A 25,879-nucleotide genomic window follows, 5' to 3' on the forward strand; every position below is an offset into this window, starting at 1 on the left:
TTAGGCCCTGTGCTAGGACGTGAGGAATGTGGCAAAATGAATTGCCCACAGGAAGCTTAACATCTAATTTTATAGATAATTCTATTGTGGCGGCAAAGTATGATCGGCTTTATGAGAGCACAGGAAACGCAGTGATAAATTCCAGCTGGGGAGATTAGAAAAGGATTCATGAAGCCTTGTAGGATAAGGAGGGCTTCTGGGAGGGGAGCCCTCATTCCAGGCAGAGGAAACACTGTGAGCCCAGATAAGATTCCAACCTGGAGTCCATGCCCCCCAAAGGAAAAAATTGCAGATTCTTACTGTGAGCACAACTTTACCCACGACGGCATTCTCTAAGACCTGCGTGCTGTACAGAGCCTGGGGGAATCTGGGTCGGTGTTCGTTGGTATCAGTGATGTTGATCACGATTGTGGTCATGTCACTGAGGGAGGAAGAGCCTTTCCGGCTGCACTCGATGGACAGGTAGTACTTGGGGCTTGTCTCAAAGTCCAGGCTCCTGTTGATGTACAGGATCCCTGAAGAAACAAGAACATTGTTTCTTGATGGGAACATTGAGGCAGTTGGAACCACAAAGGCAGAGGCCTAAAGGGTCTTGTGCAAAACTCCACAAGAAGCAGCTCGATAGTGCTGGAAGTGATTGATCTCCTCCAGCATCTCCTTTACCTCTTCCATCATCTGTTCCATCATCTGTTCCATCATCTCCTTTATCTCCTCCTTCATCTTTCTCATTATTTATTCTCCCCCATTACTTTCCTCTCCCCCTCTATCTCCTCTCATTTTCCTTATTCTCATTCTCAACAGCAGGGTTTCCCTCATTTATATCTGTAATAGTTCATTGAAATCTGATTTAAATTTGTAGTATTTAAGTCTATGTCATATAGATCGAGCATAACTGTGGAGCAGGAAAAAGTGATTCCCATTTTATAGGTGGGTCAACTTATGCTCCCCACAGCTAAGGGACCTGCACAAGCTCCCTCTGCTAGTAAATGACAGAAGTTAGATTGTAAAGAGTTTTATAATATCCAAAGTTGTTTGGCAAATTGTTAAGCATAGATTTATTATTCTGAAAAGTGGAAAAGAAAAAAACAAAGGTATTTACTACCATTCCTGGGTAACCAAATAGTTAATGGTGGAAAACTCTTCTTCATAAAAGAATTCCAGTTAGTAGATGCATGAGGAATGATAGGATTAGAAAATCACCACTTTGCAGCTCCAAATGAAATAATACATCTGGGAAATAATCATCAAAGGCTGGTAAAACCATTAGAAGAAGAACTGATGAAGAACTCAATACTGGATGAATCAGGCTGACAACTTCGAGCCCACCAACAATCTTAAGCTCAGAAAAAAGAACTAATCAACCTTCTGACACAGTGCAAAGGAGAGCCCGGCATCATCTACAAAGTGTTGTTGCCAAAAATTGAGGGTGAACCTGATCAAGATCTTTGATCCAAATGCCATTTATAAGACACATAGTGGCTAGAGGGATATCTTATAGGACCTCATAAAGATACAGCTAGCCAATCCAAAATATAAACACTTCTCTCCAACACATGACCCAAGTTTTTCATTAAATAAATGGCTGGGGGAAATAAAGAGGGAGAGGAAAATGTTAGAGATTTAAAAAGACTTAAGATGTTGCATCTAAACCAAATGCAGTATGTAGTTATTTTGGGGATATTGACAGACAAACCAACTTCAAAAAGACATTTTCAGATAACCTGAAAAATTACCTGAGTGGGTATTAGACAAGATTAAGGACTTCTTATCTTTTGGATGTGATAATGGTATTGTGGTTGTGTTTATAAAAGGAGTCCTTATCATTTAGAGATACACACTGAAGTATTTCTAAATAATACGATATGATGTCTGGGATTTGCTTTAAAATAACTCAGCAATGGGTAATGTGGGAGGGTGACAGGTAAAGATGAAGCCAGGCTGGTCTGTGTTGATAATTCCTGAAGCTGGGTGATGGGAACAGGTAGTTTCTATTGTTCTCTCTATTTTTTTCTATAATACAAACTTTAAAAAATAATACATACATAATACAAACTTAAAAAAAAAAGAAGACGGCTGCTTTATGAGGTAGAGAGCACGAGTGCAGGGGTGCTGTGTGGTGACTCTGCAGGGGACATGGTCTAACTGGGGAGCCCTGGGGCCCTCCATGAGGTTCTGTGAGTCTGACTTAGACTCTTCTGCAGGGGGTGGGGGAGGAAAGAAGAGAGAAGGTTTCCTAGTTCTCTCCCTCTCTCCATTCGAATAAGGGTGAATTCAGGGGAGCCAGGATATTTGGGGAGGGCTCTAGGTAGAAGTAGGCAGCCTGTCTTGGGCTGCTTAAAGCCCCACATTCTAGTAAGTGCTTCTACCTCTGCAGCCAAGGATGGAGGGTGGCGTCAGCCTGCTACGGCTGGATCTGAGTGGAGACGTTGAAGCTGCAAACTGTGGGAGGAGAGTGGGTTGCCGAGGGCCTTGGGTGGGGTCTTGGATGGTGCAATAAGAGTGGTTCCCACCTAAGCTGGTTCCAGGGTGCAGAAAGGACGTTGGACCTGGAGAGATGTAGAGTGAAGAAAGGGCCCAAAGAGGTCGGCCCGGGAGGGCCTTCGCGGGGCAGACAGACGCACCCCGTAAGTTTCTCAAGACCCTGTGTGTCCATGTGCGCGCGCCCATGTGGGAATGGGGGGCTGCCTCAGGCAGTGTCTCACCTGTGCGGCTGTCCAGGCGGAACCGCCCCTGCTCGTTGCCACTGACCAAGCGGTAGCCGGTCTTCTCGGCGCCCGGGCGCGTGAGGGTGGCCAGCTGCAGCACCTCTGTGCCAAGCGGGGCGTCCTCGGGCACCTGCACGCTGTGCTCGGTGCTCAGGAACATGGGCAGGTAGTCTTCCAGGCCCACCACAGAGACCGTGACGGTGCCCAGCGTGGACAGCGGGAGGGGGGTGCCCAGGTCAGAGGCCCGGACGGTGAGCTGCAGTGCCGCCTGCGGCCTGACCCGCAGCGGCTTCTCCAGCCGAATCACGCCTGTGGTGGCCTCGATGGAAAAGTGGCCTTCCGCAGAGTCCGTCAGAGAGTAAACGACCTGGGCATTGGCGCCTGTGGGAGAGACCCAGGGCGTTTGGAGGGTTAATGGTAAACTGGTGCAAGGTCAGAGGATGTGTCCTAGAAGGGAGGTGGGATTGGAGACCCATGATTGGAGACACCAGGGCTCCCCCAGCCCAGAAGGGAAGGTTGGGGCTGGAGCAGATAGTCACCACCTCCTAGTTTCTGAAGGGCTGTGGTGGGCGAGGGTCCAGGAGATCTGTGTGGCTGTAGGCGGCAAGGCCAGGACTGGTGGCTGTCTCCTCCAAATAGGTAGCACTTGATAATTGTCGGAGGTGCCATGGAAGGAAGGGGCTGCCTCGGGTGTGGGGAGCTCCCTGTCCTAGAGGTGAGCAAGCACTGGCTTATTGAGCATTTATAGGGCCTTGTAGTCATTTCATGCTTTTGCATGGACTGTCTGTCCGCCATGGAACCCCTGCGTCTCTCCAAAACCCCTCAGTCTTCATTGCCAAGCTAAAACGCACTTCCTCTAGAAAGTCTTAAATTTCCTCTGCTGGGGTCAAACAAAGCAGGCAGTTTGGATCCCACTTTCATCATCATCACCATCGTCATATCCTCTGTTGATCTGGCTACTTTGACCAGGGGCATTTTTTACCCGACCTCAATTATAAAATTTGACTCAAGAAAATTGGACACACACACACAACATATACATGGTGTGTGTGTGTACATACATATATATATGTAAAACCACAACGAAATACGTAATGATTCCAGAAGATATCATTGGTATAACATGGAACAAATACTCCTGGATGAATCCAATTTGCCTTATGAATTTTAAAAGGAAAAGAATGAACCCTAATGAAAATGATGTCATTAAAATAAAAATATAAACTACTGAAAATGATTCCACTTCGTTGTATAGAAAATTGATCAAGGCACGTAATAGGCTACAATGGAGTTTGTGCCCAAAATTCCTTTCTTGTGGCAGATTAATCAGAGTTGAGCAATTCTGATTGGTGTATTTCAGATTAACTGTTTGTATCCAAAATGTCCTTGAGGTTAAAAGGCAGAATTGAAAGGGCTCCAGGTCTAAGTGGCAATGAGAAACAATGAGGCCGAAATGCCCTAGATAGGCCTCAAAACATGGCCCAAATCTTTTGTCACATAGCACATAGGTACGTAGTTTGTGGACAGCCCTTTTCTACTTGTGTCTGTAGACTCAGCAAGGAGGCCCAGTCCTTCCCAGTCCCAGAGCCAAACCCTTGCCCAGGGTGACCGTGGGAGCAAATGGCTTCCAGTCAATCCTTATTCTCACCTTGGTCGGGATCTCGGGCCAGTACCACTGCCACGGGGGTCTTCACTGTGGTGTTGTCGAAGACAGCCACCGCGCAGTGGCTGGGGGAGAACCGGGGGGCATTGTCATTCACATCCTCCACGTGGAGGGTCACATCTGCCTGGCAAGACTGGCCGCCTCCGTCCGTTGCCTTGGCAACAAGGCTATACACATCCTTCCTCTCTCGGTCTAGGGCTGTGAGTGTGGTCAGCTCCCCTGGCGGGAGAAATGACAATCGGTGAGCTTTCCTCCCTGAGGGACGTGACCTCAGCACGTACCTTCTAGATATCTATGCCAGCCACACAGAGTTTTGTCCCAGAGAAAAGCAGTCCGTCCTGTGTACATATAGTTAGGAGAGTGGCTCAGCCTGTGTTCTCTGCCCCTCTGCCCACCCCGCTCACCTCCCTAATTCTCCCCAACACACGCCAGCACCACATCGCCAATGTGAGATCCACACCAACCAACTCCAAAGAGGCACATTTTTAAAGGGCTATTAGGCAATTTCTAACAACACATAAAATATGTTTACCCTGTGGCCCACAGTTTCACATCTAGGACTACATCCAATAGCATAATCATCCCAATAAACATATTCTCTACAGCATTGTTTATAAATAATAGCAACATACTGAAAATATCCTATATGTTTTTTTTTACAAAGGACTGGTTAAATATATTATGATTTAGCCATACAGTAAAATCCTATACAACCAAAAGGAATTATGACAGAGCTTTATGTACTGCCTTGCTAATTTCTCCAAGATGTTATTATGTGAACAAAAGCCAGTCACAAAATAGTATTCTATATAGAGATTTTGGAGAGGCATGGAAAACTGGTCTGATAGAATATACACTAAGAATGCTTACTTTTGGGGGGGCTGGTTATTATTTCTGCGTACTATACAACTACACTGTTTGACTTTTTGTACAATGAGCATGTACTATTTCCATATTCAGAAAAACCACCCATTTTTTTAAGACCTCACTGATCCTCATGCAGCTAAACAAACAGGAGCAGAGAGAGATCAGGTAACCCCCCTGGGGTGACTCAGCATACCCATGAGGGGGGCAGGAAGGACAATGTTGTGTCCTGTCTATCCAGCTTCCTGGGACAACACTGTCACCTGCCCCCTCCCTACTCAGGAATCTCCAAGGTTCCTGGTTCTGAGCCAAGTTGGCAGCTCGCCTCCCGTGAGAGGGCCTTTTTCTGCTGCTCATCGCCACACCGTCTCCTCCAGCAGCAGGACAGGGATTCCACCTCTGGGGGCTACTCTTCCAAAGGAAGCAAACCCACCCTGTCTTCTCCACCAGACTCTCCCAGCCCAACCGCTCCCAGGTATTCGTGGTCTATCCTGCAGGGCTCGATGTTTCCCACTCATGCATTGTCCCCTAAGTAATGACAATGACAATGCAACCACATCTATTGAACGCTTATGATGTGCCAGACCTGGGCTAGGCTTCCACAAACTTCATCTCTGATCCTTACAATATTATAAAGTTGTATCTCCAGCCTGCTACATACACATCTTGAGATCCTATCTTTGACCTTGATCTCACCTGCCTACATCCTTCAATGGATCTAGAGGAGAGATTTGGTCCCCCCTGACCTGAGAGTCTCATCCTTTGCTCTCTCTCCTCCCCTTTTGCTCCAGTTTTGGGCCCTCCGTCAGCTCCTGATGTGCACACTCTTTTCCAAAACAAGGTCCTTGTGGAGATTCTCCTTCTGCCTTGAATGTTTGTTCCTACTACTTTACTACTCCTTTATTCCATGGCTAACTCCTATATGTCCTCAAGTCTCACATAAAATGGCCTTTCTTCAGAGAGGTTTAACTTAATCCCACTCACAAGCCTACATCAAATTTTCCCATCAAAACTCCCCTTTAAAGCTCTGTATTTTTTTCTTAACTCAGCACATTTCAAATCACTGATTAAATGACTGTCTTTCCTGCTAGATTATAAAGACCCAGGTCTTGTCTTATTAGTCTGTTGATTATGTCCCCAGCATCTAGTGCAATATTCAGCTCATAGTGCCAATATGTTTGCTGAGTGGATGGATGGATGGATGGATGGATGGATGGACGGGTGGACGGGTGGACGGATGGACGGATGGACGGATGGATGGATGGATGGATGGATGGATGGATGGATACGTGAATTCCTGTTTCTTTCCCCATAGTACTGGGCACCTGGTAGTCAGTAAATAAGTTCTTGGCTCAATCCCGCAGCTCAGGAACCCACCTGTGTGAGGATCTAGCTTAAATTCATCTGCTCCAGGGCCATGCAGAGAATACGTGATCTGAGCATTGGTATCAGAGTCCAAGTCTGTTGCAGAAACTTTCAAAACGAAGTGACCTGGAGATACATCTTCATTGACTTTGCCGGTGTAGAGAAGCTGGAGATGGAAGACAAAGAAGAGGGAAGTTATAGATGATGTAATGCAGAATTGTACACCTGAAATCTATGTAATTTCAGTAACAGTTGTCACCCCAATAAATTAAAAAAAATTAAAAAACAAAACAAAAACAAAGAAAAGAAGAGGGAAGTTGTGGGAGATACACTTAGGTCTAGACAGAGGCAAAGTGACAGAGAGAGGGAAACAGAAGCAGAGAGAGAGATTGGAGAGGAGAGATGGACACACAACACACACACACACACACACACACACACACACACACACACACACACACACACACACACACACACAGGGGAAATTTAGGGTTAAATTATATGAGGCCCTTAGCGAAGTATCCCTTTTCAAAAATGTAACTGCCCGGTCTGCATAACCTGGAGGAGTGTATCTATATTGGTCTGTATGACCCATGTAAATGTGGGCATATATGAGCACGGGGGCAGTGCCGGTGTGTCTGGGGGCAGGTCTCCATGGCCGTATTTGATAATAATGATCCATGTTGACAAGCTGAGCCATAGAGGCCATTTCCCATTGGTCATGGCAGACTGTGTTTGGAGAATGAAGAAGTTAACTTACTTCTGGGTATGTTTTGTAGAGAAATGGTCTTTTGTAGGGACTATAGGGGGAGAGATATGGGTCATAGGTCCTGGAGAGCTTGATGACATCCCTGTGGGGAAGCCAAAGAATTACATAGAATGATCCTTGCCCGGTGCACTACTCTGAGACCAGCTGGGAAGAAGCAATGTCAGGTGTGGTCAATGATGGCCAGCCTCAGAGATGGTCCCAAGTCCTTTTCCTTCCTCTTGCCCTTTCCTCCAGCCTCCTTGCCTGCCTCCCACCCCACCCCTCACCAGGCTCTCACCTGTGAGCACTGAGGGCTATTATCATTGATGTCCAGGACGAAGATCTCCACAGTGACCGAAGCCTGGAACTTGCCATCAGAAGCTGTGATTCTGAGCAAGTACTTGGCTATGTGCTCACGGTCGAGGGTCTTCCTCGAGAAAATCCTCCACTCGTCTCCATCTTGGCTGATGCCAAACTGGCCCAAGGGGTCTCCCTCTATAAACATGAGACAGAGAGTCCAGAAAGCAAGCAACAGGAATGAACCAGGCTTTGTGCCACAGGTGGCTGCCAACCTGACACTTCTAGGATTGCTGGGAAAGATAAAAATTTCCTCCCTTAACTAGGGACCCACAACTCTACATTGAGTCAGTTATTTGGTGTTAGGAAGCGTAACCATGTCTTCTGACTTCAAGGACCTCCTGTTACATGGAATTATCACTGCAAGAAGCACCATTCCAAAATATGTGGCTAGGGGCAGGTTTCTTGTCTTTTGTGCTTTAGAAGGAATTGGAAGAAGTTAAAGGGAAGCACATTTCAATTCTATACAAGAACTTTCTAGTATCTGTCTGTTGAACGGTAAAGAGGTGGAAAATGATGAGCAACACTAAACTCTCTGAGGTCTTATTTTACAACAGAGGACACACACTTAGTGGAGGGGCAGATGACCAGTAGGTTTGCTTCTCAGTCATCCTTCCTTGACACCAATCACTGGTAGGGGAGATGGGTTTTTGAGATTCTAAGGTTCTAGAGTTCCATCATTCAACTATTCTAAGAGTTGATGATATAGTGACATTATTATTTAGAGATTTCAAGACTTTTGTGTTTTTAAGAGTCTGATATTATAAGAGGATAAGATTCGATTCCCCTAAGACTCCATATTTCAAGCAGCTCTGATCCCGGAGGACTACAGGAGTCTATGATTCTTGGTTGGAACTTCAGCCTTCTTAAGTCTCCTCCAGACAGCTGTGATAAGTGAAGGAACCATGTCTATGGGAATGGGACAACATGGCACCCAGCAGAGGGAGAAAGGGACACTGAAAAGTAAAGGAATTCTTTTGGCCACTGGTAGGCTGGTTCAGCCATCAGACAAGAACTGGGTTAATTTAGTTTTGCAATAGGTATCCACCGAGGAAAGCAGTTTGTAGGGTGTGGTTTTAATCCCAACCCTGACGAAAGCTTGGAGTGTAAGCTTCGTTGACTTTCTCACTCAATCTAGGCTTTGGTTTTCCCATCTGTGAAATGAGGGGATTGGGCTGGAATCATATCTGAGGAAGTGTTTTCAGTCTAACACTTAGGTCCTGTGATTGACTAAGAAGCATTTTCTGCTATCCACAACTTGGGTTAGGTAAAATATTACTCTTCAAGGACAGTCACCTGACAGTTTTCATGGATCATATACCTTTGGATGCCTTCTGCATCTCCTAGTTACAGTATCTCCCTTCTATTCTGTCTACTCTCCCTAAAATAATAAGAGATCCTCTGTGCAAAGCACTTTCCAATTTATCGGGGGCTCTCAGAACTTTTCAAATTTGATTTTACCAGCATCCCTGTCAGTCGAATGAGAACAGACGTGACAAGTCTATAGATGGAGAAATTGGGGTTCTGGGAGGTTAAGTGATTTACCCAAGGTCAGTAAGTGGCAGAGCCAAGACTTTAACCCATGTCTTAGGGCACCTCTTACTGGACTTTTTTCAATACCCCCCAGTGCCTCCATTCCAAGATCGGTACCCTTACCTGTGATATAGCAGGTGACCTGTCTGTTCTGCTCCGAGATATCAGCATCAAAGGTTTTAAGAGTGGCCACAGGGTCACCAGGTTCACTATTCTCAACCACAGATCCTCTGTAGTCTTCAGAAGCAAATTGGGGAGCATTGTCATTCTCATCTGTAATGGAGACTTCAACCAGGACCTGAGAAGATAGCTGGGTGGTCCGGCCATGGTCATAGGCCACCACATAAAAGTGGTAGGTCTGGTGGGTCTCACAATCAAGTTCCCGGAGTGTGGTGATCCAGCCAGTCTCACTGTCAATGGCAAAGAGCTCATGGATGTTGCTGTCGGGGTCCACTGGCAGCCTGTAACTCACCTGGCCATCATTCCCAGTGTCCTGGTCATTGGCCGTCACTTGAATGACTGTGGTTCCCACTGGCATATTCTCAGTGAGGACAGCTTTATATGGATCAGCCTCAAATATAGGCCTATTGTCATTGACATCCTCCACTTGGATGTTGACAGATACCAAGGAAACCAAGTAAGTGTCATTATGGGGGCAGTGTGCCATCAGATCCATCTGGTACCACTTGGAGGACTCATAGTCCATGGCCTTCCTCAGCTTTAGAACCCCTGTGTTTTGGTCCAAGGAGAAGACACCATCCCTGTTGCTCTCTGGTGTGGTGCCCTGCACTAAACTGTAGATGACTGGATCTTCAGCTGCCACGGCTCTAACAGAACCAATTTCAGACCCTTCTGGAAGGTCTTCAGGTGCAGAGAATGTATACAGAGGTTCAGAAAATTTGGGCAAGGATGCTTCATTAGCAACTACCCAGAGTTGTAACTGCACCAGAGAGTTCCAGTGAGGAGGACCCCCATCTTGGGCTTTGATTCTTAAGTCAAAGGCCCGATTTTCCAATCCCATCAGACTCTCCTTCACCTTGACAACACCCGTGATGGGGTTGATTTCAGTGATGTTTTTATCCAAGCCCTTGATGGAGTCTATGGAGTAGGTGACATCTGCATTTCGCCCTTCATCTGCATCATAGGCCAGCACCTGGATGACTGGGAAGTCTTTACTGACATTGGATTGAATGGACACGATGTACTCAGAGGCTTTGAACTGTGGGGCGTTGTCATTTTCATCTGTGAGGATAATCTTCACAGTGCAGAAGGCCACCCTTCCTCCTCCATCCTGAGCCATAACCTTAATAGCAATGACTCTTTCTGTTGAATTTTCCCGATCCAGTTTCTGCAGCGTGGTGATCTGGCCACGGGGGTTTATGGAGAACTTCTCCCCTGCCAGTTTATTGATGATGGTATAATCTACAGTGCCGTAGGGACCACTGTCTTTGTCGATGGCTAGCAACTCAATCACCTTGGTTCCTACCTGTGCATTCTCTGCCAATTCTGCCTCGTAAACATGCTGCTGGAACTCTGGGCTATACTTGTTGGCGTTTGTAGTGTTGATATACACAGGCACAGTTGCTAGGAAGACCCCATCAGAAGCACCTACCCTCAAATTGTAAGAAGGCTCCAGGTGCTTTTTGCAAAGGTTCAACATGGAAATGATTCCCGATGAGCTGTTCATGGAGAAATGCCGGTCCTGATTGCCAGAAAGAATCAGGTACTCCAGGCGGGAGGTGTCCTTGCTGTCGGGGTCTAGAGCTTGAACTTTGAGAACCAGGTGTCCACAGGTTGCTAACTCACTAACGTTGGCTTCATATTGAGGTTGCCTGAACTCGGGGGGGTTGTCGTTGATGTCAGACACACCGACGACCACAAGGGTTTCACCAGTGAGCGGGGGTTCTCCTCTATCCGTGGCCCTGACCTTCACATGAAAGTGCTGCTGGGCTTCATAATCCAGCTCTCGAGCTGTGGACATCTCCCCCGTGCTCCCATTGATTTGGAAGAATTTTGAAACATCTGAGCCATCCTCTACGATCTGATAGGAGACATCGCGGTTGTGTCCTGAGTCCTGGTCAGAAGCCAACAGTTGGATCACAGGGGTCTGAGCGGGCAAACCTTCTGAGATTGAAGTGGTGTAGACCAACTGCGAGAAGGTGGGAGGATTGTCATTGACGTCCTCTACCAGGACTTCCACTGTGGCTTCAGAGAATGACCCCAGAGCTGTGTCTGTGGCTCTGACCGTGAACACATGTTTGGTCTTGGACTCATAGTCCAAAGGGCCCGTTACTGTTAGGACACCAGTCTTAAAGTCGATGGTGAACAGCATCAAAGGTTCTTCCTCCACAATGTTGTAGATGAGTCGGAGTCCCTCTGGACTCCGGGCCTGAGTGTGGAGAATTGGGGTATAGAGTGTGATATTTTCAGGCACTCTGATTTTATAGTAAGGACTCTGAAACAGTGGGTTGGATTTATTTCTGACGATGACAAGTACCTCATCCTCAGTCTGGAGGGATGGGGTTCCTCCATCGCGAGCAATGACTTTGAGGTGGTATTTATTTAAAGCTTGATAATCAAAGGGTTTCTTCAGTGATATGTCCCCAAGATAGGGGTCAATTCGAAAATATGTGTAATCTTCTGCAAATGCATATGTGACAGCACCATTTACTCCCAAATCTTGGTCAGTGGCAGATACCTGAAAGAGGACATCCCCTGGCTCTGTGCCATCTTGGATGATTGTGTGATAGGGCAGATGGTTAAATTCAGGGTGATTGTCATTGACATCCTCAACAGAGATTCTGACCAGAGCCTGAGCCACCCGCTGAGGGGTCCGATTGTCCCTCAATTCCACTGCCACCTCATGAGTGTCCTGCTGTTCTCTGTCAAATGCCACTCCTCTTGTCTGCAACACGCCTGCTGACTTGACCATGCAAAACATATCTGTGCTATTTAAGAGGAAGTAGTAAAGAGTGTCATTCAAATGATTTCCCTGGACGCCAAGAATCACCAGTGCCTTTTTGTCCCGAGAATTCTCCTTCACTGTTGCCCTGTAGACATCCTGGTCAAACCGTAAGCTTGTGTTAAGAGCTTGTGTCAAAGAAATTTTTACCAGTGCGGTATCTTGATACAGGCCATCAGAAGCCCGGATGGTGAGCTCCCGAGCGTGTCCCAGGAGATCAGGATTCAACACAGATATGAGCCCCGTGATGGGATCAATGGTGACAGCTTCGTCAGCATTGCCAGTTTTGATGCTATAATTGACTTCTGAGTCGTTGTCACTGGCCCACACCTTGAGGAGATACATACCCCGATGGATGGGCTTCACTATCGTTACTTCATATATCTGGTCTGAGAACTTGGGAGGAGAGTCATTTACATCTCTGACATAGATGATGACCTGGGCAGACTTGGGTGCAAATAAGATGGGGCTTCCTTGGTCATGGACATAGATGCTGAATCGCAAAGAGGTCATGCTCTCGTAATCCATCTCTGATATGACGGTTAGCGTTCCCATACTAGGATCAATTTTGACAAACTTCAAGGCCTCTTGCTCCAAAATTTCATAGACCAACAAGGAATTAGCTTCTGCGTCGCGGTCAGAGGCACGAATCACAAAGGGGTTGTTGTTTTCATCCATGATCATGCTGTACAAGGGAGCCGCTTCACTAACTTGGCCCACGAACGTCGACTTTAAGAACATGGGGGCATTGTCATTTTCGTCAATGATGTAAAGAAGAACAATGACATCAGAAAAGGCTCCCGCCATATTGCTGCCTCGGATTTTCAGCTGGTAAGAGGAAATTTTCTCATGGTCCAAATTCTTCTGGGTGGAAATGAGGCCAGAATATGAGTTCATGGAGAATACGCCATCCTTGTTTCCCTCTCGTAACTCATAGGTAACTTCAGAGGAGCTTGTAGCTGAGACAAGGAGAATTGGGGAACCAAGAGGGATGGATTCAGGGATTTCTACAAAGTACTCAGCTTTTGAAAAGATGGGGGCACTGCTCTCTGAAGGGTGGACGTGAATGATCACTGTCGCCAGGTCATGCCACCGCGGCGAGCCTTGGTCTTCTGCCTTCACGGTCAGAGTATACCGGGCATGGTGTGCCTGATCGAGTTTCTGGGCTAGCGTGAGGATGCCTAGTAGGGCATCGATGTTGAAGAAACCCTTGCTGTTCCCTGAAACAAAAAACAAGACAAACTGAAGTGTATCACCTGCAGGAGGTACCACCTAGGCATTCTAGACCAGTAAAGAAGCTGTCACAGAACACTTGGAAAAGCACACTCCATTCTGTATTTCAGTGATGCCTTTTATAGGAAAAGCTTCAGTTACACGATACAGAATGTTTAACCATCCTTTGCATTCCTCTTAATAGCTTTCGTTATACACTTGATAGATGAACGCTCTAAATACAGACTCATAAATTGTCACAATTGGTTGGGTAAAAACCCCTTTGTCTACTCCGCACCTTGTCTATGGCGGGGAGTCTGTGGTCAGGCTTGGGGAGTGAGTGGCGAGGAATGAAGTGAGGAGGGCCTGGATAGACCCCCCCAGATCTTGAGGCTCCTGATCAAATGCCGTTTCCACCTCCACACCGGAATGTTCTCAACGTCAGGCATTCTCACACTGCCATTACGTTAGGTTGGTGCAAAAGTCATTGCGATTTAACAGGTAATCATCGCAATTGCTTTTGCACCAACCTAATAATTTTTCTATATTCCGCCACTACCGATACTATTTTATGCTATTCTTTAATGAATGTTTTCCTGTAAATTGGTTCGTTTTTTAAATTTAAAATATTTTAGCAGGCAACTTTCTATTGACACTTCAAACAGAAAACCGTCACTGCTTGCCACAAATCAGCTTACTGTAAAATCAAATCAGTGGAAAAAGGTCTCATTAAAATCTGGATAAAATCTATTGCTTGCTAAAGGGTCAGAGCCTGAGACCTATCCTCTTTCTTTGGTAAAAACGAAGAGTAGCAAGTGTTAGAGAAACTATGGCTGAGTGCTATTTCTTTCTTTATACATTCCTGTGCTTTCTATGTTTTACAAAATGGGCCCTGTTACTTTTGTAATCAGAAAAATATGTTAAAATGAAATCTTACCTTAGCTATAAAATAAAATTAATACCTCCATCAGTGGGGTTGCTAATGAGATAAAAGACGTGATTATACTTCATAAATCCCAAAGAGTGAGCAATTAATGGGTAATGATGTGTAGTTTTATTCTTCAGGGATAAATAGACTTCTGCCACATGGCAAGGTATAACAATTTAGGTTTTTTCAAAAAAAGAAAGGGTAGAAAGCTCTGATTTACTGAAAGTATATAAGATACTGACAAGCAATAATAAATGAAAATTATGCTCCATGAAGGCAGGGAGCAAGTTACATTCATTTTTGTCCCTCCACATCACCTAGCTCTCTGAAGTATTAATTATCATTAAAGATAATAATTATTAAATATCATTAATTGTGAATTACCAAGCATTACAAATTATCATTAAGATTAGTTGGATACTAGATATTAAGATTAGTTGGATACTAGATATCATTAAGATTAGTTTGTTCCATCCATTACCTGTACTAAACACTTATTCATAATAGCAATAACCCCTGGCATTTGTATAATACTCTGTAGTTTACATACAGTTTCTCTTTCTGGCACAGGCAATATTATCCCATTTTTGAGATGAAGAAAACTATATAAGAGATACAAAATCATGATGTGGCCTTAGCAGAAAATTAAAATTACTCCTAAAAGATGCCATACCATCTTTTAAAGTGTTTATAGGTCCCTTCTATTGTAGAGGCACAAAGATATTACATTTTTAAATGTTGCATGAACGCCATAAGCAGCCTCTGTGTGTATGGTCATTGGTGGGTTTATATAATATATATGTAAGTTCTCCCATAACGTGAGTAGTCCCCGAGTTCTTATTCTTATCATCTTTGGAAGTGCATTAACTTAGATCAGTATAGTCCCAGGGAATGCTCTAGAGCGATAACTGGCCAAAGCTTAGAGAACTTGACCTCTGATTAACTTGCACATTCCCGTCTCTGGTGCTTTTCCTTATTACTGAAGCCCCTTCCCCTCTGCTCTGGACTCTCACCTTTCAGAAAGGAGTAGTGGACCTCGGCGTTGGCTCCCCGGTCACCGTCCAGGGCTCGGACTTGGAGCAGCTCCGTGCCAAGGGCTGTGGTGTCAGGAATGTTCACCTCGTAGTGGAGCTGGGTGAAGTGGGGTGGGTGGAGGTTCCCATCCTCCACGTGAATGGATACCCACACAAAATTCCTCTTGATGGGCATCTCCTGGTCTCGGACCTATGGGCCCAGGGGGGCAATGGATAAGCAGCAAATGGAGTAGAAAGGGGCAGGGTAAGATTAAGCTCAATGAAACAGAATGCCAACGAAAAATATACCTAGTTGTAACTCTCTGTATTCCTCTAAATTTTGCTCTCATGTGCACTCTTTTTTCTTTTCAAATACTTTTATTAATTATTGATAATTGGGCTTAACTATCTTAATGGCTCATCCCACGTTAGGAGAAAGACAGAAATAAACAGGGAAACAGCATTTTCCAAATTAGGTCTCAGAGAATATTAGTTCTTCAAGATGTGAACATGTTATACAGGGGAAAAACCATTCTATGGTCAAGTAAATTTAGGCAGCACTGAATTAGATGGTGTTAAAGTTTTCTTTGCTGCAGGACTTCTCAGAGCCTTTAATATATATTAATGTGCCCAGAGGAAGATAAACTAACACATAAGAACCCTGAACTTGGAGTCAGAAAGGCTGGACTCTGATTCTGGTTCCATCATAAAGAACTATGATGGTGAGCACGTCTTTCTTCCTTTGAGGACCTCAGGTATAAGAGAAAAGGTAGGATCAGGGCTTGGACTAGACTGGGGCAAGTGAGGCATGGAGGGCATACATTTAAGGAGGTGCTTATTCTCAGGGTCATCAAAGTCCAGGCACAAGACCCTGAGAGTGAGTCCTCCTCAAATTTTGTGCCCTCCATACCTGGCTCGCCTCACCTTAGTGTTTGCTCTGGGTGGGATGGATGGTCTCTGGGTCCTTCCCAACTCTGACACGATATGAATCCACATCGTGGTCATGGAGCAGGGAGAGAACTGTTGGGGGATATTTGGAGCGAGTCCAAGGTTGCAGGAGTTTTCTTGGCAGCTGTCGCAGACATCCTTTCTGGAAGGTACCTCTGGCAAGCTGTGAAATGTCACAACTCATCTCCCGGATTATCATTAGGAGGGTCAGTACACCCGTCCCACCAGGGAAAAGGGAACTGTCAGCATGCCTCCCAGCATCCGCCCCCCTGCGTGCAAGCCCTTCGTCACCCAATTTCTCAGTGGACTCACCATGACTGTCAGCACGTGCTGGGAGGGCCCTGAGCCCAGGTCCAATTTCCCCACTGTCACCAGAACACCACTGCTTGGGTCCAGCTGGAAGAGGCTGGCACTTTCTGGGTCTTGGCTGCCGTGTATGGTGTAGATGAGGCCCTTGCCCTGATCTTCATCTGTGGCCTGGACTCGGACGAGCTCAACCCCAGGCAGTGTGTCTTGGGGAACTCTGACCTCATAGTGAGCTTCTAGAAACTGCGGCCGATGGTGGTTCACGTTGGCAATCATGAAGATAAAGACCTAGGGCGGCGAGTGAGAGGGAATGTGGACTGTGAGCCGCAGAGGGCCAGGGGCCTCGTGTGTCTGGTTCTCCCCCATGTCCTCCGGGCCCAGCACAGCGCCTGGCACGGCACTCAATCGGTCTTTGTTGAATGAATGATAGAATTTCAAAATCACAAAGCTTTCACATAGTATGCAGCCTAGTGGTTTGCAAAACCAAAATTTTTGTTAAAGGACCTTTACAAATGCAATTTTGTGCGAAATCCCAATATATACCGTGTTTCCCCGAAAATAAGACCTAGCTGGACCATCAGCTCTAATGCATCTTTTGGAGCAAAAATTAATATAAGACCCGGTATTATATTATATTATATTATATTATATTATATTATATTATATTATATTATATTATATTATATTAAAGACTGGATGTTATATAAGACCCAGTCTTATATTATAGTAAAATAAGACCGGGTCTTACATTAATTTTTGCTCCAAAAGACGCATTAGAGCCGATGGTCTGGCTAGGTCTTATTTTCGGGGAAAACACGGTTTATGAAACAGATAAAACTCTGGCTGAAGCCAGCATAGAAATCCAAGCCCCACTTACCTGCCCATCATTCCTCAAACCCATGGTAACACTTGTGCCTCTCTGTCTTTGATTGAAAACTGCCAATTTGGACAAAGCCCCTCGTCACACACAGATCCACAGTGGAAACAAGAACCCTCTCGAGACGACAGAAGCAGAGAATGGACACGCTAAGACTGGGACGTGGAACCTGGATTCCAATGCGGCATTCTCTGAATATGGTGAAGTACACCACATTCACAGAAAGCCTGTTACAGCCTCGTCCCAACCAGGGTGGCCTTCCATCTTCCCTCACTTTGCGGGTCCCCAGTTGAGGCCTCTAACCTGGGTGGCAATGGTGTGGGACCCATCAGTCACCTCCACAGTCAAATTATAACTCAACCTCCTCCTCGTATCGAGAGGCTTGGCGATGACGATGCTGCCCGTGGTCTTCTCGATGTCAAAGTCCATGTCCTGGTCCCCACCTGGAGTGCAATTGGGGGGAAGCACACACCACTTCAGTGACTTAGCAGGAGCACCCCTGGGATTTGGCGGGCAGTCATAGCAGGTGGCAGGAGGGTTGGTTGGAGGGGCTGTGGGCATTCAAGGAAGAACCTGAATCAGGGATCCTAAGACTCTTCCGAAACTATGATATCTGGGTGACAGGCTGAAATTTATCTCCCAGGAGTCCAAACAAGTTGTAATTTATCCTGTTACGATATTATCAAAATCCAAACGATGATACAGAAAAAAGAACCTTATAAGGACTGAAGAGTCCCAGAAGAAGACCAAAATTAGCCATAGAACATATTCTGCTGCTAGGATTGAAACGTACAGGAGTAAGGGAGCTCTACTTCATGGTGTACAGGCAATCTGCATGATCTAAAGGCACCTATACACAGGAAAACTGAAAATAATTCTGTTCGGCAAGAGGAAATTCATTTAATGAACTATAAGAATCCAAAATATAGAATTAGCATGCATCTATTTAAATGTTTACTAAATAGGAATCTGATCTGTTTAGTAACATGGAAATATGTTCACGATATATTTTTAAAGGTTAGAAAACAATGTTGTAATATAACCTTAAGTGTGTGTGTGTGTGCGTGTGCGTGTGTGTGAAAAAAAATGACCAGGAGGAAACACATCAAAATTTTAACAGTGGATTAGCTTCTGATTGGTGGGGGTTGAGATAGGAGTTTATTCTCTTCTCTGCACTCATTTGTGTTTTCTAAATGTTTTTTAGAGTATATGCATTAATTTTGTATAAAAGAAAAACCAACAAACAATGAAAAGGACCAGTGAATCAGAACTGGAAATAAATCCAGGAGGTTAAAACCTTAGGACAAGTGCATATCCGATTTCTGATCCAGGCTGGGAAACCATAATAGGAATCCATGGTTCATGTGGTGCTGAAACTCTTAGATTAGAGATTCTTCACCCAGAATTCTTGGCTGGGTTTCAGAGAATCTGTGAAAGCCTTACATTTGTATGTGCATTTATGTTTGTGTGTCCATGTGTGCAACTTTCTGGGAAGAGGGCTGAAGCATTCACCAGACTCCCAAAGGGATCTATGACTGACCCCTTCCCCTCCCAGATGTTTTAACAAAATCTTGGTTTAGAGACAGAAAGGAATTTCAGAGAAGCCCATCAGAGCTTGGACCCAAGTATCTCCTACATGAGAATGGATGCTTTCCCCTGATTTTGAGGATGGAATCTGGGACCGGAACATAAGCATGGCCCCAGGGTATAGTCTCAGGCTCATTGTCAGTGAAGTCAGCTCTATGCTTCTTTTCACATGGAGGCAAAAGAGGAAACATAAAACCTCTGGGCCTCCCTGGACCACCCTCTGAAGTCTCCCAGGCACTTGGGGTAACTGAGGCATGGCTCAACTCTGGCTGGGGTTCCCAGTGAAACAATGGAGGTTCCACCTGAGATGACAGCTTGTGTGGAAGGGAAGTTTGGCAGAAGTGGTGCTCCTATTACTCGCTGCCCCAGAGAACCAGGGAAGAGGCCTCACCATTCATGGCCAAGAGAGGGGCTTCCAGGGAGCATGACCTTGAGGGCTCAGAAGGATTGCACCATGAGGATGAGGGCTGGTCTATAAGGGCGGGAGGGGCCGGCCTGCTTGGGGCCTCACCTGAGATGTTGAACCAGAAGAGGCCGGGTCGGCCCTCCACACTGATGACCCCCACCATGTGGTTCACAGGGTCTGTCTCCATGACTGTAAAGCTGTAGTGGGGCTCGTCAAAGGCCAGCAGGATGGAGGAGGGCCGGGGCTGGGGAATCCACTCAATGTGTAGCCGGACACTGGCTGAGAGTGGAGGCTGCCCACCGTCTGTTGCCTTGATCTGCAAAGAGGCCAAAACTGAAATTGAGGCTTTGTCTGTAGGGTCGGGTCCAAGAAACCAGAAGACCTAGGTGGCCCGCCAAGAAACAGGGCCCCCTGTGACTGACTGAGCTGGCCTCTCGTTCATTCATTCGATACACAGTTGAGGGTTTACTGTAAACTAGCACCATGCTAGCTGCAGTGGGCATAGTGCTGAACAAAATATGTAACTGTGCTCAAGTACCTCATGAGTACTGAAAAAATAATCAAAAGCTTACTGTGTGCTAGTCATGCAACCAGACTTTACACACACGGTTCTTTCACCCTTCCCAACAACCATGTACGTAATAAACTAGAATTTATTGAGCCTTCAGTATTATCAGGCCCTGCTCTAAGAGCCATGTGTGCAATATTTAATTTAGTCCATATGACATATCCCCGAGAGAAGTACCATTGTCACCTCCCTTTTGCTAAAAATGGGGACTTCACCCGCCTGGGGTTGTCTGCCTGGCAGGCAGTGAGGCTGTGCTGGATTTAGGCTGTTTGACATGAGAGCCCATGCCCTGGCCACGTGCTACCGTGGCTTTCTACAAGGAAAATGTTCTTAGCCCCATTTTACGGATGATAAAACAAAGGCTCCAAGGGGTTAAGTGACGTGTCCAAGCCCCATAGGTATAAAATGGCAGGGCTAGGATTGGAACCCAGGTTTATCATGATTCCAAAGCCCCTGCTACTCTCACCAAAATCCTTATCTCTAAGAATAGATCAGATTTCCCCGGCAAGGACCTTATTGCCTTCAAAGAAAAAGGCCCAGAATTCTGATCCTTTGAAGTTGGGGCTCCCAGTCTGTCTTGCAGTACCACCTCCATCATGCCTGGTGGCTGTCTCCCTGTCCCTCTCCCCCGTATCCTCTAAGAAAACCCCTTCCGCGGCCTCCATCCACCCCTCACCGTTAGGATGTTGTACTCTCCGGCTGTGAAGGTGCTGCTCGATGACACCACACCCGTGACCGGGTCGATACCGAAGCCCTCCTTGTCACTCTCCTCTATACTGTAGGTGACCCTGCCATTGAGACCCGCATCCAGGTCCGAAGCCACCAGCCTGTACACAGGCCCAGGGGTCACCGGGCTCAACCTCTCTGGAAGACGGACATTGAAGAGCTTGTGGGAGAACACGGGGGGGTTGTCATTGACATCCAAGATGCACACCACCACCCTGGAGGTGGACCGTAGTGGGGGCTCCCCGTTGTCCAGCACAGCCACCTGGGGACAGAATCCAGCATGAGCTGCCAAATGCAAAGCAGTAAATAGGTGTCGCCACCCAATGCAACCCTACCACGCATACCCCTGCTTTCGACAGCCTGGAAATATCAGTCAGTGTCAGTCCATTCTTGGGTATAGGCTCGTGATTTTTATTCTCATAACCTCACCTATTTGGAACCCAGCTCTCTGGTAACCCTGCCCACAGGAGAGCCAGCAAGGACAGAGAAAGAAACCAGAAAGAACTGGAAGAAGAAAAAATCAAGGAGGCTCGAGACAAAGACTGGCAGTCTTTGCTCAGGAGGCTACGGGTCATTTCTTGGAGACCATTTACTTTTTATTTGCTCATAATTCTCATAAGCTTTGTTCTCCAGCTTCTTTAAGCTACTGTAGGGTAGAAAAAACAAATGAGAAGATGTTTAGGAAGGAGTTGGGGGGCACCTTTTGAGTCAGACAGGGGGCTCGATGCATGAAATGAAATCCAGCGTGAGAGAAAAGACACTGAAACAATGTCAGAATCGGGGAGTATTTCATGCAGGGGCACATTGCCCCATGCATCAGTGTCCCCAAGGGTGCAAGGCAGGACATGGCTACTCTAAATGGTTCTGCAGTTTTTAAATATTTTGGTATTTAAAGATAAATGCCTCCACTGAAGTGTGGAGGATGCTTCGGTCTCTAGGCCAGTGAGCTGCTGCTTCCTGATCTAACACCGTTTCTTACAAAGGAAATGTGCAGAACGCGGGAGCATAAAGGCAAAGTTTATTTCCATTCTGATGAGGAGTATGTGTCCCTCCCACCTGACATATTTAAGACACATGGCTGTTCATTGGTTATGGCTAGCTCAGGAGGGGGCATAACCAGAGTCCTTCTCATTGGTCAAGACCGACGCCTCTCATTGGAATGGGCACCAGGCAGGGATGTGATTTTAGAGACATCCTAGCAAGAGCTAGAAGGCAAAGGTCTGAGTTTTCCTCCTGGCTCTGCTACTGACCTGGTGTTTGACCTTAGGTGACTCTCTCTCTGGATCATGGGGATGGGCTGGAAATCAGACTCAAGTGCATAGCACATGTGTACCGCTCCTTATTCCTGCACTCGTTGCAGGCATTACTAATCAATCAGTGCTTGCTGCTCAGCCTGGATATGGTTTCAGAGTCTTTCCCTTCACAGTGCTAAAGAACCAAGAAAGACCCTATGGGTCTCCACCACCAACCACAGCAAGGCTCCTCCCAGAGCCTGGCGCCCTCCTCTGTCACAGTGCTTGGAGACATGCATGTGGCCCCGAGGCGTCGCTTGGCTCCAGCCTGGCCTCCTTCAGGAGGTTTGCGAATCCAGAGTGGGTTCACTGCCATTACTCACCTCCAGGATGTGTTCATCCTTGTTCTCTCGGTCCAGCTGCCGGGCCGTGGACAGCAGACCTGGGGGAGAGATGGTAGGAGGGAGACCTGGGCTCCTAGGCCTCCTAGAGCCACTTTACTGGGGGAAAATTCAGGGTTACATTCAAATACCAGGCCAGAATTCTTCTGGTGTTTGGACAATAAGAACATTAAGGGGAAGGAGAAGGGGAAGTGAGGAAGTGGGAGAGGACAGCAGAGATGATGGTACCCACGGAGGTTCCCACCTACATCCGCTTTCACCACTAGCAGGGTGTTGTGCACAATATTTTACTGAGTAAAAATGGCAGCTTGTCGGGAGTTGTGACTGTCATTGCCTCCCGTTCATGAGAAATCACAAAGTGGTGGCCTTTTACTCCTTTGTTATTGTATTATTCACCTGGGTCCCGGTACCGGTTCTCCCCGTGACCCGCTGACACAGATGAGCCAGAGGTGGGCTCCTCTCGGCTCACCTGTAAGTTGAGGAGGGGGACTTGGTGCTCTGTAGGTCTAGTTATAATTTGATGAGGCCCTATGTCTATACATTGAGGCCACAAAGGAGAGAAGGTGCCAGTGCTCTGCAAACATCCGGAAAGTCAAGACAGGTTGTCAGGGGCCCAAGGGGCATCCGAGCCCCGCAGACTGAGAGGCCATAGGCGGTAGGGGGTTTTCTTAAATAAGAGCAGAGCTATTCGATGGGGTCGGTGGGTTGTCTGAAGTCTTCCAGTAGTTCCTTGATATTGTTTAGGCAATTAAATAATGGAGTCATGGAACGAAGTGAGGGGAAAGGGGATTCTGCGTTGAGGTGGAGCCTCCAGCACTGGAAATGGACGTGTGACGTGAGGAGTGGCCTCTGATGGGGACAGGTTCTTGCCTTGTGCAGTAGAACCAAATCATCCTGACTTTTTCTTCCCTGACGGAAGGCAGACAAGGGAAGGATCAGACGAGGTGCCTGGAAAACCCCACGGCTAGGGGTCCTTCCAGTCAGAGATGGATGACACATTCCTCTGGGACAGTGTGGATATTGTCCCTGGCCACCCCACCTACTCATCCCCAAGCTAAGAGGCCAGCTGGGGAGGGCTCAGAATCTGGCCACCCCCCACCCCAGCAGAGTGCAGGGACGAGGGGGCCTTGGCATGTAAGGCTTTCTTCTGGCCCAGTCCTTGCTTTCCTCCTTGCTCCTTCTCTGCCTTCATCTCCACTTCGCCCCTTCTCTCTTCTCTCTCTCTGTTTATCCTCACCACCCTCCTTCTCTCTTCCTACCCAGGTCTTCGTCTCTACTGTCCCCCTCTGAATCGCAGACACTCTTTTGCCGTCTCTCTGCCCCTCTGCTTTTTCTTTTCTTTCTCTGCCTTTCTCTCACCTCTGCCTCCTCCCACCTTCTAAGGGCCAGTGTCCCTGGACTTGCCTGTGGCTTCCTGGGCCATTGCCCTGTTTTCAGCCTCTTCCCCCCACTGAGCTCGGCGTCGGAATTCCCAGGGAGCCTGTGTAGCGTGGAGATGTGGCAGAGCCCCGCTGCGGGGCTGTGTGAGGGGCCACTAAGGACTCTTCCTGGCACAAGGTGGGCAATCAGCCAATCCACCTCTTGTCATTTCTCTCCTCCAAACAAAATTTCCCCCATTACCTCATCTTAGGCCCATTTTTAACCCTTCCTTCCCCCTTTTTTCTCGTCCAATCATTTTCCAACTGCTGTTGATTCCACCTCTGATGGATTCCAGGTCCTTCTACTTCTTTCACCCTGACCCACCACAGTCTAGGTCTTACCCCAACTACCTTCCCAACTTCCTCTCCCTCTCCTGCCCTCCCTCAGCATCCTAAAGGCCAACCCTCACTGAGCTCTTACATGTCCAGACATTCTTCTAAGCTCTTTATATATCTCTATCTATGAACTCATTTAATATTCACAACCGCCCAGGAGGTAGCTATTGATACCTTCGCTGTACTGGTGAAAACATCAGGCATGGAGCAGTTAAGTAACGCTCCCAAGATCTTCCAGTTAATTAGTGGTGGAAATGGCTGTGCCTTTGGAAAACTGACCTACTTGCTGTGTCTTCAACAAGACCTAGGGCTTCTTCCCTCCTGGCTATTGTTCCTATCCTGGCACTCCCCTTGCCCAAGGGTCCTCCCAGACTGTCCTGTCCTGTCCTCCCTGCCTTCAGCTCAGTGTAACCACCCCGTTTCCTGAAGCCCTGGCTGATCTGCCGCACGGAGACGCTTCCTCTTTCCTCTGAGCCGGCGCGGCATCACGTCTACACATATCTTACAACGTGTTCTGTTGTCCTGCTTCATAGTGTTTCCTAGTTGTATCTTCGTGCTCCTGATGACATGAATTCCTCCAAGCCGGAAACTGTGTTGTATTTATCTTCTTATCTCTCCACAGCACATAGTTTCAGTGCTTTGTAAGGGCAGACACCTTTAAACATTTGCTGAATGAATGAATGCATCGTGGGCTTAACAAAAAAATGTGGATGCTGGCAGAGATTCATTCATTCATTTCCCAATTATTTATTGAGGTCCTAGGGTGTGCCAGGCACTGAAGATATTATAGTGGGCAAAAACAATCAAGGTTCCTTTTCTAGAAAGCCTTTGAAGCCTAGTGAAAGACATGGATAATTAATGGAATAATCACACAAATGAATATAGTGTTCTATGTGATAAATGTTTTAAAAAAAGGAGGCGGGTAGGTGGTGCTAGGAGATGCATTACAGTATCAGGGAAACCTTCTGTAAGGAAAGAACAGCTGGGCTGGGATCTGAAAGAAGAGCAGGAGTTAGCCAGACAAAAGGAGAAAAGAGACCCCTGGCAGAAGGAACAGCGTGTGCAAAGGCTCGGTGCCAGGAGACGCCATGAACTGAAGCGGGCCATGTGGCTGAAACCATAGAGTGGCAGGGTGAGAGGCAGCAAGGTGAAGCCAGAAAGGTCAGCAGGGGCCAGGCCAGGCCCACGTTTGTGGGACACAGCAGGACCTGGCTTTATCTCAAGGGCATAGGTACACCATCCATGGTGTCCAAGTAGGGAAGTGGGACAATACAATGGTGGTGTTAAGAAAACTGGATTGGGCGCTCATTGCTTATTTTATTTTTAGATGTTTATGCTGGTAGCAATTTTCTTCTCCAATGCAGGAAGACTGAGAACATCTCTGCCCTCTGGGGCATTTTGCCAGACCCCATGCCAGGGAACTGTTGACAGTAAATAGAATAGGGATTTGGAAGACATCGAGAAGCTAATGCTCTAGGTGAGAGATCTCTTCCATCTCCTGAAAAGGGAGGGACAGGGTGAACCCAGGTAGAGAGCCAGTTAGGCCTGTTTTCCAGGGTGAAAGTATCCTTCTAGGAAGATAATCCATTCTCTGAGGTCAAAGGTTAACAAGAAAGTTCCAAACAAATGTCACTGTGCAAGGAGACACTTGTATCCCCCACCTACTGTCTGCCTCAGGACCCCAGGCTTTCCTGGTCTCCTTTTGTCTTAGGGACGGGTGACTG

General features: G+C 46.8%; 2 protein-coding genes across 8 annotated transcripts in view; one reads left to right on the forward strand and one right to left on the reverse strand.

Moving 5' to 3' along the window:
* LOC308491562 (ras GTPase-activating protein-binding protein 1) overlaps positions 1–25,879 on the forward strand; it is a 296,580-nt gene that overhangs the window by 72,280 nt on the left and 198,421 nt on the right. The window contains exon 11 of one of the 7 annotated variants that reach the window (XM_081035382.1): positions 12,369–14,398. The exons of the other annotated variants lie outside the window; for them this stretch is intronic. Coding sequence (XP_080891508.1) covers positions 12,369–12,391 — 23 coding nt within the window. The 3' untranslated portion in view covers positions 12,392–14,398. Of the gene's footprint in view, positions 1–12,368; positions 14,399–25,879 lie in introns of those variants that run through there. 7 annotated transcript variants of the gene reach the window in all.
* The window catches only part of FAT2 (FAT atypical cadherin 2), a 54,739-nt gene that overhangs the window by 22,498 nt on the left and 6,362 nt on the right, over positions 1–25,879 (reverse strand). The window contains exons 3-14 of the mRNA XM_081035380.1: positions 22,384–22,442; positions 20,719–21,030; positions 19,580–19,790; positions 17,785–17,924; positions 16,611–16,892; positions 15,351–15,561; positions 9,359–13,417; positions 7,644–7,840; positions 6,610–6,763; positions 4,354–4,587; positions 2,703–3,086; positions 301–515 (exon numbers count right to left, since the gene is read on the reverse strand). Of these exons, the coding sequence (XP_080891506.1) occupies positions 301–515; positions 2,703–3,086; positions 4,354–4,587; positions 6,610–6,763; positions 7,644–7,840; positions 9,359–13,417; positions 15,351–15,561; positions 16,611–16,892; positions 17,785–17,924; positions 19,580–19,790; positions 20,719–21,030; positions 22,384–22,442 (6,458 nt within the window). The remainder of the gene's footprint in view (positions 1–300; positions 516–2,702; positions 3,087–4,353; positions 4,588–6,609; positions 6,764–7,643; positions 7,841–9,358; positions 13,418–15,350; positions 15,562–16,610; positions 16,893–17,784; positions 17,925–19,579; positions 19,791–20,718; positions 21,031–22,383; positions 22,443–25,879) is intronic.

This window comes from Rhinolophus hipposideros (assembly GCF_964194185.1).
Source record: "Rhinolophus hipposideros genome assembly, chromosome: 23".
Taxonomy (NCBI): Eukaryota; Metazoa; Chordata; class Mammalia; order Chiroptera; family Rhinolophidae; genus Rhinolophus; species Rhinolophus hipposideros.